Genomic DNA, 15,007 nt, shown 5'->3' on the forward strand with positions numbered 1-15,007 from the left:
GATTTGTAATACAATCCTGACAACTTCCTTTTCCAAGACATTCATGCTTATTATTGAGGACTTGCTTTAAAAATGAGCCTTCCATCACTACAGATGGCTTATTCCGTAACTATCAGCGACTAATTCACAGCTCTGAAATGCAATTATACCCTGTATGAAATGTCTGCTTTCTCTTTAGTCTTTTTGGTGGCCACAGAACTTATCATCTATATATTACCTATACTTTAAATTATGTTATTATATATATTGCAATTGTCTATAAACCCATGAGCCAGAATAGCTTACTTCGCTCACCTTTTTTCCTACAAGCCCTGACTTTTTTTCCTTTAGCAATCTACTCTTCCATTTTTAATCCATTTGATTTCTGCAGTCCCCAGAAAGGCCCAGAACAGAATGATTTCTGAGAACAAGTCAGTAATTTAAAATTCAGTGGTACCCTCTTCCCTTCCCTACAAAGGCTGATTTTTAGAGGACATTTAATTACAGGCCTGAGTTCCTATTTTCTAAGCCTAAACACAACCCCTGAAGGCTTACAATATTTGAGTCACAGCTGGAGCTGTGGTTACTATACAGTTTAAATATCAGCCTCTTTACTGTGCAATTTGTTTTGAAAATCAAATCAGATGCCGTGTCATAAACAAGTGCTAATTAAGTACTGAGCGGAAATTGGGCTTTTTTGTGCAAGAAGGGTTCTTAAATATCTGCATCTTCACTTCCATAAGAAAGGATAAATATGTGAAGAGTGATAATTATAAAAGGAAACCTACTATGGTACTTGCAAGGCAGTACTGCTGCTTCTCCATTTCACCTGCTTCCATATAAGAAGGAAGGGGGGGGAGGAAGTTGAGACCTGTATGAAATATATATGTACTAAGGATCTTATGAATCTGATCATATAACCCATAATGCTTCCTTTTCCCTCAGAGGGCATTCACTCTAGGTTTCCATCACATACGATTTAAACAGGCAAGCTAAACCCATCTCTCTCTGTCACTGCAAAGCAACAGTGAAGCTACTTAGATTTTCATTCTTTTTAAGTTATGATCTACACACAGTATTTGTTTGACGATAACATTGCATCCATTAGATGTAACACCTTGTTTGATAAATATCAAGTGAAGAACAGGAATAATGCGTTTTAATACTCTGAAGGTTGCCTCTCAGTAACAATATTCATGACTCCATTAACTAACAGGCTCTCGGCTACAAAGGCAGAACTAGATCTGTCAGTCACTGACATGGGAGGGCATGGCCAGTTGCACTGAAGATTGTCCTGTTGAGAGGACTTCCACAGCAAAGGAAAATATCCCCTGTGGCCTAGAACCTGTTAATGAGTTTGTATGCGTTACAGCAATAAATTGAATTCCTACTACAGAACAACTTCATGGCCCAAACAGATACCTTACTCCACTGCCCAAAGCAGTACTCAACATTATGCACAGTTAGACCTGTGGACTCTAATTCAACGAAACCAAAGACAGGATTTCAAAATTAGGAGGGAAAACCATGAGCTCTCAGATTCTAAAACTATAATCTGACAATATTTAAGCGTGGTCTTGGTGAGATTTTGTAGAAGGAATGAACGAACACCGAGTTGTTCGTTGTCAGTTCTCAACAGTTTGATACAAACTCTTTCAGAAGGCCACGTCACTCTCAAACAGTAGGCTCTGACTCTGCCTGCAAACTTAATGAATTAACCACACATGATGAACATGGCTACTCCAGTTCTTTAGTGAATTTGTTTGGAGTATGTTGACCAGGATATGCTCCAAAACAGTTCCCATTGGAGAATGTCTATTTATATTCCTTGACAGATAAAAAGGCACGAGTTTTTATATCCTGTAAGAGCAGCAGCTACAAGGAAAACTACTTTTGTAACATGAAACACCTGGATACCTTCTTAAGGGATCACAAGAATACTAAGCTACAGTATTCCAAACCAAATGGAGATCTGTGACAGCACTCCATTAATCTTTGGACAAAGTAACAACAAGCTCTGTGAACATGCTAACTGTAGCAGTGTAAAGAGATCCTCTTTGTGCCCATAAGTAAAAACATGCTCAATTTCACAACCACTTGACATTTTAAGACTGAAATTCAAGTCTTATATTCAGCCTCCTTCAAGACTGCAAGATCTGTGGTGAAGAGAGAAGAAGCTACATTTCTCATGCTACTGCCTGAACTTGTGCCAGGTAAGTATCCAACAAGAACAGTGGCATCCACAATGAAAGCGTTATGTATAAAACAGAAGCGGGAAGCTTGTCTAGAGATCAATAAAACTAACCTGATGTCTTTTAAGTATCTTGTCTCTTTTTCAAAAGTCCATAGAAAAGCCAGAAAGCTCACCTGGATTCTAATTTTTACCTGAGACTCAGAGGATCAGGAATAGAAAATTCTGTACTGGAAGGAAAAAATAGAGCCGAGGTGAACAAAATTAAGGAAACTTAATGGAAAACTACCATTTCCATAACCAGCAAAAGAATGTACAGTGCTAACTTTCACCTTCCTGATCCCCTGCTAAATTTTAGGTAGCGGACAAAAAAGCATGCAGAAGAGATGGGCTAGAGGTCTGTACCAACTATCCTGGAAGGAAATCTGCAGTTCACACATTAAGTAGACAAATTTGTAAGAGGAATACAATTTTTTTCCTACAGAAATGGAAATGCTTTCAAGAGCAGACTCCAGGACTCAACCAAAATGTTTTCTGTTTAGCTAGCAAGCTCTCATCTTCTGAGCAGACTCCAGCACTCCAGCCAAACATTTTCCTGTTCAAGAAAGTAACCAAAAAAACTCCTTTCTGCAGACTGGCCATTTTATCCCAATTCATTTCCCCCACAAAGCACTGCAATTATAATGTGGAACTTACCCATCGTAAGTAACTTGGAATCCATAACTAATTGCCTTGAGTACTTACCAAGGCAGATTAAGTTTCCTTTCCTGATCTAAACGCCCTGTCCTGAGTTAGCACTATGTCAGTTCTCAACTCCTTGAGACTGGCACAAGATGTAAATGCTCCTTTGCTTGGCTTAATTAGAAGAAACTCCTCCTCAAAACAAGAAGTACCAAAGAAGCCTGCTGTCTTGGAGGACTATGATGCAAGAATGAAGCGGGGCAAGAGAAGCAGCTGAAGATACCTAACAGGCAGCCTCTGGCAGCTTCCCCATGCAGAACAAGTATCCATAAGACGACTAAGCAGAATGGGTCTAAAATGTTGCAGAGTTGGCTGGTCAAACTTTAACAATCAAAAAAAAACCCAAAACACAAACAAACAGCATGCCCTGTCTCCCAAGAAAGGAAACAGACTGAGTACTGATAACTATTGCCAAAATGAAGCAGCCGCCATGTGAGGCCTAAGTAAATCTACTCCCAATTTAGAACAAATTAGAATTAGTGCTAGACTAACTCAATCTTCTTCTTTAAGAAGATCATTGAAGTCCAGACAAATTAGAAGTAGTTAAGCATTTGATAGATGACATGTAGGAAGTTACTAGTTAAAATGCAGAGGATTAGGATTAATACCAGAGTTGTAAGGAGGATAAGAAACTAAAAAGGGTAGAGGATCACAGGTTATTTTGAAAAGGGAACCATCAAGCTGTTCAATCGATCCTGGTTGAAATCCATTATTTATCTTGAAATAAATGTTAAAATATTCACAGTAACAGCTAAAAAAACCCTAAGAATTACCAATGTGCTAATGAAATTGGCTGAAGACAAAGTTAAGAGACATAAATACATAGGACACAGCATCTCTGAAGACCTCGGTAACAGAACCAACACAAGATGTACATAAATTTAAAAGTAACATTATTTCCATTACAAACCAAGGACTTGGTAACGGAGAAGAAAGGAAAAGGCCCTGGGATATGTTACTCATTAGATAATGATGGTTCACCAATAAGATGCAGCCATGAAGATGGCAAATACTGCTATAGGATATTGTATAAAGTGAAAAAATTCCCAGAAGAGAGAAATTAGGATTACTGCTTTTGTACAAGGGACAAATAAAACTTTTCCTGGAATACTTTGTATAGCTCTGGTCACTCATGTTCCAGGTAGATTAATCAAAGCAGACCTTTTTAAAGCAGAGTAAGATGATCAAGAGTTATAGGAAATGTCTTCTGATAGAAAGGGAAAAAAAAGCTTGTTTAGCCTGACCAGATCCAGCTCAGAGGAGAGTATGATTGCTCTCAACAAATATATGCAGATGAACACAGGGGAGCAAGAAGAGCTGTTTAAGCTCAAGGACAACACTGGCACAAGATCAAGTAAGAATGAATTAGCCATGAATGAAGTTAAACGGGAAAATAAGAATAAGGATTCTAGCTTTCAAAGTAGTCAAATTTGGAATAGCTCTAAAACGGCATACCAAAGAAAATTCTACTCACATAAGAACTGCTTTGAGTAGCTTGCAAAAGGGACTAGACAGTACACTGTCTGCCAATATTGGACTTGAACCCATGCTCCACAAGACCTGTCCCAATCCCATGTGGAGATGTCTCCTCTCACTGATGGCCTCTGACTGTTTTGCCTCTGCATAAAGTCTTATTTTAAGATCAGTGATATACAGATATATAGGAATATCTTCTTGTCAATAAAAACCTTTCAGGACATTTACGCTTGTTTACAAACAACAGCTGTGACCAAGTACAAGAGCAACACACTTTACTGGAGTAATTCCAGTCAAAAGGAGGAAAAAAAAAGGAAAAAAGTTACAAAAAGAAAATGAACAGGGAATGTACATTTTTGTTCTTTTGAACCTATTTGCAAAAGAAAACACCTTCTGTCATATTTGAAGTGGGTGTTAACATTGTCTAGATTTCTTCAGAAAACTGTTGAGGTGCTTCCAAGACCGATCTTCTAAATCAAGACTGATCCATCATTTCTTGAGACTACACCCACTTACTGTTCTAATTTGCAGGAGATGAATGATAGCTGGCTGCACTTCTCAATCCCATTGAGAGTTTTGGCATGTAAGAAGGAAGGGCATTGAGCAGACCCAATGAGCAACCCCCCTGGAGAATTGCCGGCACCTTCCTAACAGACAGAATTCAAGGCCAACTATCCATAAACTAAAAGCAACTCCCACCTAAACACTGCTCCATTCTGCATCACTCTCACAATAAATTACAAATGATGTGAGTAGAGAGGGAGAGTGATCATATTGTATGACAGACTTTCATGCTAGACCATTTTTTCTCAGAAACAACTAGAGATTGTTTTCGTTGTTATATAAGCAAACCTGGAAAGGTTAAGATTTTCTCTTCTAGTCAGAATACAGTCTAACCCTGCTTTGTATCTGGGCAAAGTCAGCCATCACGTTTCTCCTGACTATTTAATCCAACCTTCTATATTTGGGGAGGGTGGGGGGGAAGCACCTCACCATCTGTAAGAATAAATATGTCCTTAGCTAGAAGCATCAAGAGAGAGGACTCCTACAAATGGAGAGAATCCACATGCAGGCACAAAGCCAGCTGATGGGAAAAACACACCAGAGTTCTGTACTGGCTGGTATCTCCCAAACTCCCTTTCTACAATCTTCAGATCTGTTTTGCTCCAGGCGCTTCTGAAGAAGATGGGCCATCTAGACTACAGTTAGAAGTACACTTATTACTGTTCTGCTAACATACAACTGCACTTAAGAACAACTTCTTCATTCCTTCATAGCATGTCCCTGCAACTTTTCCCTTACCATGGGATGAAGGAAATTAAAGCAGCACTGAGGCTCTTTCCTTCTGCCAGTCCAGACTGGTTACTCCAGTGGATTCTGCCAAGAGGTTGCATGGCTCCTGCTTACAGACTGTAAACGCTTCTGTCCTTCCCCCAAGAAGACTGGAAAGACCCCTTGCCAAGCTTTCCCATTCTTCCTCGTTCTCTCCTTCCTGCTGCTCTCAAGATGAATGCACAGACCCTGTTTCAGCAGTGGGGGGAGGGAAAATTAAATTGGATGTTTCTCAAATCTTAGTACAGAGGAAGACTAGAAGCAGCTAGTGAGTGCAAAATTATGATCAATCATTTGTTTCCAAGCAAAATCACTGTGGAAAAGTGGAATCATTTAAAACTGAAAATCTTCATTGTTGCTTCTAAAACCTTCTGCCACCACTGCTAACAAATTTGGCTGTGCCCACACAGCTGCAAGCAGGTTGAGCACTCATTGGTTAATGGAACCATGGAACTTGCCGATGAAAGAGAAAAAATGAATTTTAATGCAGTTTTTAGAAATACTTGTCATTGTTTCAGCATTGCCATTTAGTGAATGGGACCGATTTCTCTCTCAGTAGGGGATGATATTTTAATGATGTAACAATGTACTTCCCAGAAGAAAGACAAGCCTCATGAGGCAGATTAAAACTAAGAATATTCAGATCCCATTAAAATCAGACAGTTTCAAGCCATTTTTAAAATTAATTTTGTTTAATGATAAAATGTATTATCTTCACAGGTGGCTAGCCAGTTGCAAAATTAACCAAAACATGGCTAGCTGTTAGAAGAACTGGTTTCTTTTCATTGTCTTCTACTATCAGTGTACCATATGAACCTACATAAATTCCTCCAGTTCACGACCGCCAGCAAATTTCTGAGCTTCAGCTTTCTCTTTCTGCAAAGAAAGGGTAGTATTTGTCCAACACCAGAGTTCCTCAAGACCTAAGACAAAGACACATTAGAAAGTACTGTTGTTTAATAAGCATATTTAATGCAACTCCCAGGATGTTTATTTTCAACAGCTTCTGTGGGATCAAGAAGTTTTTCTCAGCACTAATCAGCGTCTGATCAGTAAAACAGCTTCATGTTTGATGGCTTATTAATTGTATTTGGAGCACTAACTCTTTAGCTACAATCACTGGACTCTTGCTATGCTACAACCCACTTTCAGTTTCCACAGCTAAACACACAACTGTATTCAGCCCTTCTGTGTGAAATCACTTAGAATATATAAATAATATGCCTTGCTGAGCACCTCCCGAATTGTAGGAAGGAGGAAATGAGGAAGACAGAAGAAAATACTGAGCGTTAGAAACACTAGTTAAGTTTGCCACTGAGAATGGTTAAATACTACACGTCTCACCAGCACACATGGAGGTTAGAGATGACACAATGTAAGCAGACAAGGAAGTAAGAAAACAGTTTACTCCACCTGCATTGTTGAATTTAGCATGAAGATTTTAATACAAAAAAATCAAGCTGCCCGGCTTGCTGGTTTTGCTGGTCTTACAAGTGATCTGATCATTTATACCCTAAATACTGTTGCGGTGATCACTGAGAAAATAAGTATGACAAAAAATGTATCTATACAGACAAAATAAAAAGTCAGTGGAACCCTTCACTCAATTCTTAGTGAAATTTCAAAATTTCCAGATATTAATTACTTCCCTTGTAATAGAAAATAAGTAGTTTTCATTAACAAGTTTTATGATACAAAGGAACTACCAGCACAGTAAAATCCAAAGAAAACAAAACAGTGGATGAACACATCCACTTGACAAGCGTATCCAGTCAATATTCATACATCAGGAAATACTTTCTGATCCCCACTTTAAATGTTTTTAGAGCGTGAAGTGAATTTTAAATAAGACCAGACCATGAAGTTTACTCTGCCATTTAACTTCTTGTCTCAAGCCATTCTTTCCCCTACCTCAGTAGCTGCAAACCCTGAAAATAAACAAGAAAACAATGTAACTTTATACTTTCATCTCATTTATGTCCCAGAGCTCAGAGCTTGGTTGGCCACTGGAAATGCTCCAAAGATCACCACTTCGGTTTTTCTTCGTTAGGCACCTCTTAAAGAGGCAATCTCCAAACACTGTACGTTGCTACCTTACCTCTAGAGATAATACAGAGCTACAAAATAATTTTATTTTCTTCCTCTGAAATCTTCATTATCTCCTTCTATGTCACGAACCACTACAGAATATTGAGAATGTTGAGAGCGCTGTGCTTGCCTTGTGTCTTCTAAGGATTATTTAGGAAACCCTTTGCCTAACCAAACTTTGTGGTAAGAACAGTCTGCTTTATCTTACTAATGAGAATGATAATTTAGTACCAAATACTCTTGAGGAATTATAGCTCTGCTGACTGGCAAATAATTTGCCAAGGCAGATTAGTTTAGCCGCATAAAATAAATATCCACCTGCACATACTAGCACTAATCAGGGCGTGAAATTAAACTTTTTATTCAGTGGGAAATAACTGCTGCAAGGCGGCGATTTAGTCTGGGAAGCAAATATTAAGGTCAGCCTATTCTCTCTGATGTTTATAGTATGTATTACAGTGTTGAGAGCATGGTGCAACAAATTCTGCTTTTTAAGTCTATGAAACTAAATACTTCAGTGATGCAATAGCAAATTTGCCATTTGTTTTTCTAATTGTGTACATTTAATGGAGCAAAGTGGCTGAAGTGAAACATTACCAGAGAAACAAGGGTTAAGTTACTGAAGTACCAAAGGGCTGCACCAAGTGCAGAAAAATCTACGGCACAAAGAATTTGGTGTAGAAGAAAATAAATCAACATTTTCTTTACAATACACTAGTCCCAATAAATTCTTAAACTAAGAGGATGTTATTTCAGTTCTGTTGGAAAAAATTACTAAGTACACATTTAATATTCAAGTAGAATTTGCAATCTCACATTCAGGAGGCAACTCTCTGCTATCCCAGCTGTTTTACAAAATTATTTTCATTGCTTTCATGTCACCCCTGCTTTGGATACCCAGAGTTCTCTGCCAGAATGACCACAACACAAATATGTTATTAGGAAGACAGTAAGGTTTGCAAAGCAGAGTTTTATAACAATAGCTAGCAAGTCCTAGGTCTTAAAAACCCCAGTCTTACTGACACTATAAATCATACATGTTTAGTGCAAACGTAATATTTTTTAAAGTACAAGCTTTTGTCCATCTGTTCCATATATATATACACACACATACAAACAGAGAGGAAAAAAATAGTTTCCAAGTCTATTACACTTCAGCCGCCAATTACACTGACTATTCCTTACTATATTACCTGACAGTTATGTGGAAGCTCCTACAAACATGAGAATATAAAACTTAAGGAACATCAAGGTTTCTTAAAAAAAACCCCACCACACCAAAACACAGATGCATCTTAAAAAGACAACCAAAAGGTTTTGGGTCTCCTGTGAAACTGGAAGGCCATCAGGACCTCTTAGAATCACATCACCCAGAAAGAGAAGAAAAATGCTAGTTTGGGGGTGAGATCAAAAAAAGACCCTCATGAAGAATGCTAGTATCAACACCTTCCTATTTGCAAGCCAGGAAATTAAATGAATTACTGCAAAATTATTAATTCAGAAAAACCGAGAAAGTACAATTTCATTAAATATCAAGCCATTGCCTCCCAGACAATCTTAGATAGGATCCCAAACTGGTCAGGTACAGCTCCAAGCGCTGCTAATTAAACAGAACTGAAGTTGTCACTAGTCCATTCAAGAAAACAGATGTTGCTTCATAGAGCTTTGATATTTTTCTTAAATACCTTTCAAAATGAGGAACAAAAAATATGAACTCTTATAAAAAGGGCTTTATTGTATTTTTATAGCATATTACATACCTTGTAACAATCATTCTGTTAAGTGTGAATGTCAGTTTTATTTTCTGTCCCTTTTTTCCTGGCTATTTACAAGCTTTGTAAGAATCATTCCTTAATTAAGTCTAAACATAGTTTTATATAAATGGATTCCTGGAATTAAAAACATTCAGACTTAAGAAATGATTGTTACAGAGACTGTAACAGGCTGTAAAAAAGAATGCCACTTTAAACAAAGATTTCTCATTTTAATTAAAAAGATAATCATCAGAACATTCGTACACTTAACAGAACCATTTGAAGCTACTTTGAAAAAATATCTACTATTCTATGCAGGCATATGTAGTTTACTTTATACGACATTTAATCAAAGTCTCAGTTGAGTCTATTGCACTCATGCTTTAAATACTGTATCTACAGTTTTAAACACTTTATTCAAATATAAAAGTTACTTATTGAGCACCTCACTCCTAGTACTTTTGTAAATGGTTATGACAGCAGAAATCCCATATTCTTGAAGGCATAATAACAGAGCTCTGTAAGGCAAGGGTTTTGGGGAGCAGGTTTTGTGTGGGGTTTTTTTAACCTAATGGGCATGTTCACCTCTCCTTTTAGCTTATGCATCAATCACACACTGTACTTTACAAAGAGTGTAGTTTTATCTGTAGCATTGTAGAAACATGAAAAGGGGCTGAGGTGAACTATGACAGGTTTCAATCTGGTAAAATCCTTGGTGTAGCTGCAGAATAATGGACTACATAATTTACAAGATCATATTTTAAATCTATGAACTGGCTTTCAAAAAAAAACCCACAACTTTGGAAGATGACGTGGAATACATGATAGAAAACACTCGTTCACCAGTAAAAAGTCTTTCTGGTGAGCAGTTGCTTACTATTGCATAATGCTAATACACAGCAATTTAATATCAGAAATAAATTAGGCTTTCTTAAAATGTAGAACTAAACTGAGTAGGCAAATGAAGTTAAATAAATAATGTAAACCTTAAAGTATTAGATTATATGTATTGTAGCTGACCACAGATAACTAGGAAACTGGTAGCAGTTATTAGCTAAATGTAATATTGTTTCATTAGCAAGTAATCAAGCCAATACCAGCCAGCAGGAAGGTGGCCGCCTTTTATTCCCATCAAAAAGTTAGACAGACATGAGCACATGGGGAAAAAAACCCCACAGTCCAGTTTGTCTTTCAAAGTATCAAATATAGATACTTCAAGGCAACGTAATTTAATTCATAATATTAGCGTTGGATGAAGTCTCCACATGACACTTTTCTATTAAGATTTAGACATTAAAAATAAAAACCAAATTGCCAGGTCTGTCTTGCCTGATACCTTGTGACTCAAGAGAGGTGCTCAAAGTCAATGCCAAAAATTAGGTACAAATTTTTAAGAAGAAAAAGTATTCTTTTCTAGAGAAGCACAAAAGTACTATCACCTACAGGGCTGCTTTTCAACATGAAATGAAACCTACCATAAATCCATAACAAAACCCATACTACCAAAAGCTGGAGAGATAATAGGTCACATGCCTCCAAAAGATATTTGGGTATATACCTATGATGGCACTTGGGAAACTCTCAGAGAAAAATCAATAATTCATAGCAAAGCCCACCTCCACACAAACTGCATGCCACCTAATAAGATGTACATAAAGCGTATCACATGCTCGGGTGAACAAGATAACACACTGTGAATGATTCAGCATTAGTTGAGAGGATGCACAAGCTGATCTACTACCTCTATGTAGATAATTGTACCAATGCCATTACTGCAGTTCCTAAGCACTTTCCGAGTGCTAAAAGACAGAAACAACAAGACGCTTCCTAGCAGGGCCAAACTGATACTTGCAACTGATACCTCATGTATCAGAACAACCTACCTGTGCCACACCTCCACAAACACCAAAAGACTCTACCAAGCCCAACAAAAAATTCTACTTAATCTGCATAATTAAAGAGTCATGTTCTAGACAGAAGTGCGCTAAAGCAAAAGTCTGAGATGTGTTAAACAAAAGCTTTTCTCACTCTTAACCTGTAAGCAAAAATACCCTAAAAAGTTCAGAGGGGACAGTAAGAAGCCACATCTTTCACTGCACTTTTTACAAGCATTTTGAATACAAGAGGCATTTTAATAAAACATTGAGGAACTTGGTTTAGCTTTTAGTTCTCAGCATGTCCTGATCTTGAGAATTCCTCCCTTTATCTAGTGCTCTTAACAGATGCATCTCCTGTAAAAGCAGTGCTCTCCCACGCTCAGGTCTCTCCCTGGTGTTTATTGTTCGAGTGGAACAGAGCCAGCTGCAAGATGGACAGGGATTCCCTCAGGTCCCAGGCCCAATCTTATGGGAGATCTCAAATGCCTGGACTAAGCCCTTGGATTGGAATCTTCACACAAGGAGTGAAAAAAGCAGCACAGGAGAAGTCAGAGTAGCACGTTCACAACGTTGTTTGGCAGAAGACAAAAATGTTTCAGCAGAAACTTTTCAGGATATGAAACTCACTATCTAGAAGCAGGCTGTAATTACCAAGCTCGGCCAAACAGAAGTGCAACAGGATCTGGGACACTCCTTTGGCCAATCACACACCAAAGAGGTTAGTTTATTATTACTAATTGCTACCTTGCCTATTTAGGTATCCATAGCATTTTCCCACTTCACTGAGCTGAGACTCTATAAATCTGACAAACCTGGAGACTGCTAGCAAAAGGGTCAAAAAGTCTCAAGAGAAACAAGCTCTACAAGATTAAAAAACAGAAGCCAAACAAGTGTTTTGAAGCTCAATTAAAAGTTGAAATTTGCAACTAGCATTTCCTCAATTTCATTTTAGGCATATGTTCTGAAGGTATAATAGAATTGCTTCTCCTTGGTGAGTTTAGATTTAATTCTGTACCACTGGAAGCACTAATCCAAAACAAACTTTTAGCAAGTGTTGCCAGTCATCTAAATTATACCCCTAGGGAAAAAAAAAACAGTTTTGGGCACCCGAAATTTACATTCAATTCAGCTGGCACCAGTTTGTTTTCACTTCTAAATATTATGTTTCTGGACAAAACACATAGAAATATCAACAAAAAAAGAAAGAGAGAATGAAACTACAGTTTAAGGGCATCATGCCTCAAATCTAAGTAAAGTAGCCACATTTGAAGAGCATCTTGGATGCAAGGCTGTTTTCCATGCCAAAGGCCAACTCGCAAACCAAAACAACATAAGTAGCTCTTCATGTTACTATCAGTGATATGCTGCTGCAGCAGCAGGTGAAATATTTAAGTGTCAGTATTTACAGCTCTCACGGCAGAATGAAAGGAAAAACAAAATAAAATTGCAGAGAGGTGGTGTGCAGTGAAGACGGATAGTCTAAGGTGTATAAATAAAAAGAAAACCCCAATAAATAGAGGCAACCCTCCCCCCCCCCGTGCCTCTGGGACCCTGTGCCAGCTCCTGCCTCTCTCGAGTTTAACTTCTCCCGCTCCCAGATGGCACCTGCAGCCCCCTACCCCCCTCCAACACAATGATACTTTTCTACGGATTTGGCCCCCCCCGGCACGCAGCCCCCTCCCCGTACCCCACGGCACCTCTGGGGCCCCGCTCACCGCCCTCCCCCGCCCGTAGGACGAGCCGCCCCCGCCGCAGCCCGGCGCCCCCCGGCCCCACACACCCCAGATGCCCGGCCTCGCCCAGGGTCCCCTCTCCATCGCCCCCAGCCCCATTCCCCCCTCCGCCCCTCCCCCACGGCCCCTCCTCATCCCTCGCCCCTCCCCCCGGGCTGCCCCTCCACACACACACCCACACATACACACAGGTGCCCACCCCCACCAACAACCGCCGCGGCCCCTCACCATGAACTTGAGGGCCTTCTCCTGCAGCACGGCCTCGGCCGGGTCCATAGTCCTGTCCTGTCCTGTCCTGTCCTGTCCTGCCCCGCCGCCGCCGGGGCCGGGACCGCCCCTCCTCTCAGTACCAGGCCGCAGCCAGCGCAGACAGGAACCTGCGCTGCCCCGCGTCCCCCCCTCCACCTCGCACAGCTGCCCGCATAGCGCATGCGCCGCCCGCAGGCCCACGGGAAATTGAGTCCCCGGTCGCGGTACTGGCAAGGGCCTAAGCCGGCAGCCCGAACTACAAAGCCCAAAAGGTCTTGGGGCCGGGGGCACGCCGGGAGCCGGCTGCCGCATGCGTTGTCCGCGGGAGAGGGGGCTGACGGGAGTTGTAGTAGTGTGGGACTGTGACGGTGTAACTCGCGGGCAGGGGCTGAGGGGGTGTCCCTGCTCGGGGCGGGGGAGGGAGGGAAGCCCCTCTCCGCAGTGGCCATGTGGGCCGTTTCCAGCCCCAGACCTTCCCTGGTGAGGTGCATGGCTGGCTCGCAAGTCACAGCCCTGCACTCTCTTCCATTACCATCTCGCATGTGGCTAATGGCGGGGTGCCGGGGTGGCTGGCAGCAGGTTCCCCTCGCAGGACACCTCTCCCACTGCGCCTGCAAGAGCGCGGCTGTTCCCTTGTTTTGCTCCGGATGCAATCCGTGCTTGTGCACCGTCGATGTTCAAGTCAATTTTCGCTGGTTTTAATGCAGCCCTGAACACCTCTAAACTAATCCCATGCACTGGCGTACCCGTGTGTGCGCAGAACAAGTACCAAAAATAGCCGGTGACTTTTGTATGGAGGGAAAGCTGGTCCGAAGGGGCCATTGCTGCTCCTTGGCAGGGGATATGAAATGGGGAAACTTGCATCACAGGAATGGGTCAAGTAGACGGACATCATTCTTGAGGGATGTTTGTTTATATCCATGCTGTAAGGACAACTCCTCACATAAACAGCCTCCCATGGTGCTTCGGTGCCCTTACACTTAGCTTTTTTACTAATAATGTTTCTAAATCAATTTTCCCTGAAAATTTGGCCAAGTTCTCCTTGCTGTACCAAGCAGCAAAAAAAAGAGTTGATCAGCATTCCTTTAATAGCAGCTGCACATAGACTGGAGGGTATTTATCATATCCCCCACCCCTCTTTAATCTTCTCTGTTGCACACCAAACAAGACCAGATCACTTGTTGGCAGCCATCTCTTCTAATCCTCTCGGGTTTGTTAAATTTGTCTAATCTCTTTCCAGTTTTCCTACATTTTTCGCAGTATGCCCAAAAGCTGAAGCCACCTCACATGGAGCAGCAGAGAGGAATTACCTCCTATATCTTTAGTACTAATTATAAGAGCCCGATAAGTTTTTCTTTTATAGCAAACACAATACCGATTCCTATGCAGTTTGTCATCCAGTAAAACATTCAGATTCTTTTCCTTGCTGCATTTGTATATTTGACTCTGCATCTTAAACAGGTTACCCCAAATTTCTTCCTATTTGGATGCAAAGAAGCCAGCCACAAACATCAGCACTCGCTTGCTGCCATGTGGCTTAAACCCATTCTTTTTGTTCCCATGTTTGACCTATAAAGTGAAGCTTCG

At 40.5% G+C, this 15,007-nt stretch overlaps 1 protein-coding gene across 4 annotated transcripts in view; it reads right to left on the bottom strand.

Annotated features, from left to right (window-relative positions):
- Positions 1-13,447, bottom strand: part of BTRC (beta-transducin repeat containing E3 ubiquitin protein ligase) — a gene marked incomplete at its 5' end in the record, with an annotated part of 119,434 nt that extends 105,987 nt beyond the window's left edge. For all 4 annotated transcript variants that reach the window (XM_082002100.1, XM_082002099.1, XM_082002098.1 and 1 more), the window contains one exon: positions 13,400-13,447. In XM_082002100.1, coding sequence (XP_081858226.1) covers positions 13,400-13,447 — 48 coding nt within the window. The remainder of the gene's footprint in view (positions 1-13,399) is intronic.
- Positions 13,448-15,007: the final 1,560 nt, after the last annotated feature.

Source organism: Phaethon aethereus, assembly GCF_964289735.1.
Source record: "Phaethon aethereus genome assembly, chromosome: 7".
Classification (NCBI taxonomy): Eukaryota; Metazoa; Chordata; class Aves; order Phaethontiformes; family Phaethontidae; genus Phaethon; species Phaethon aethereus.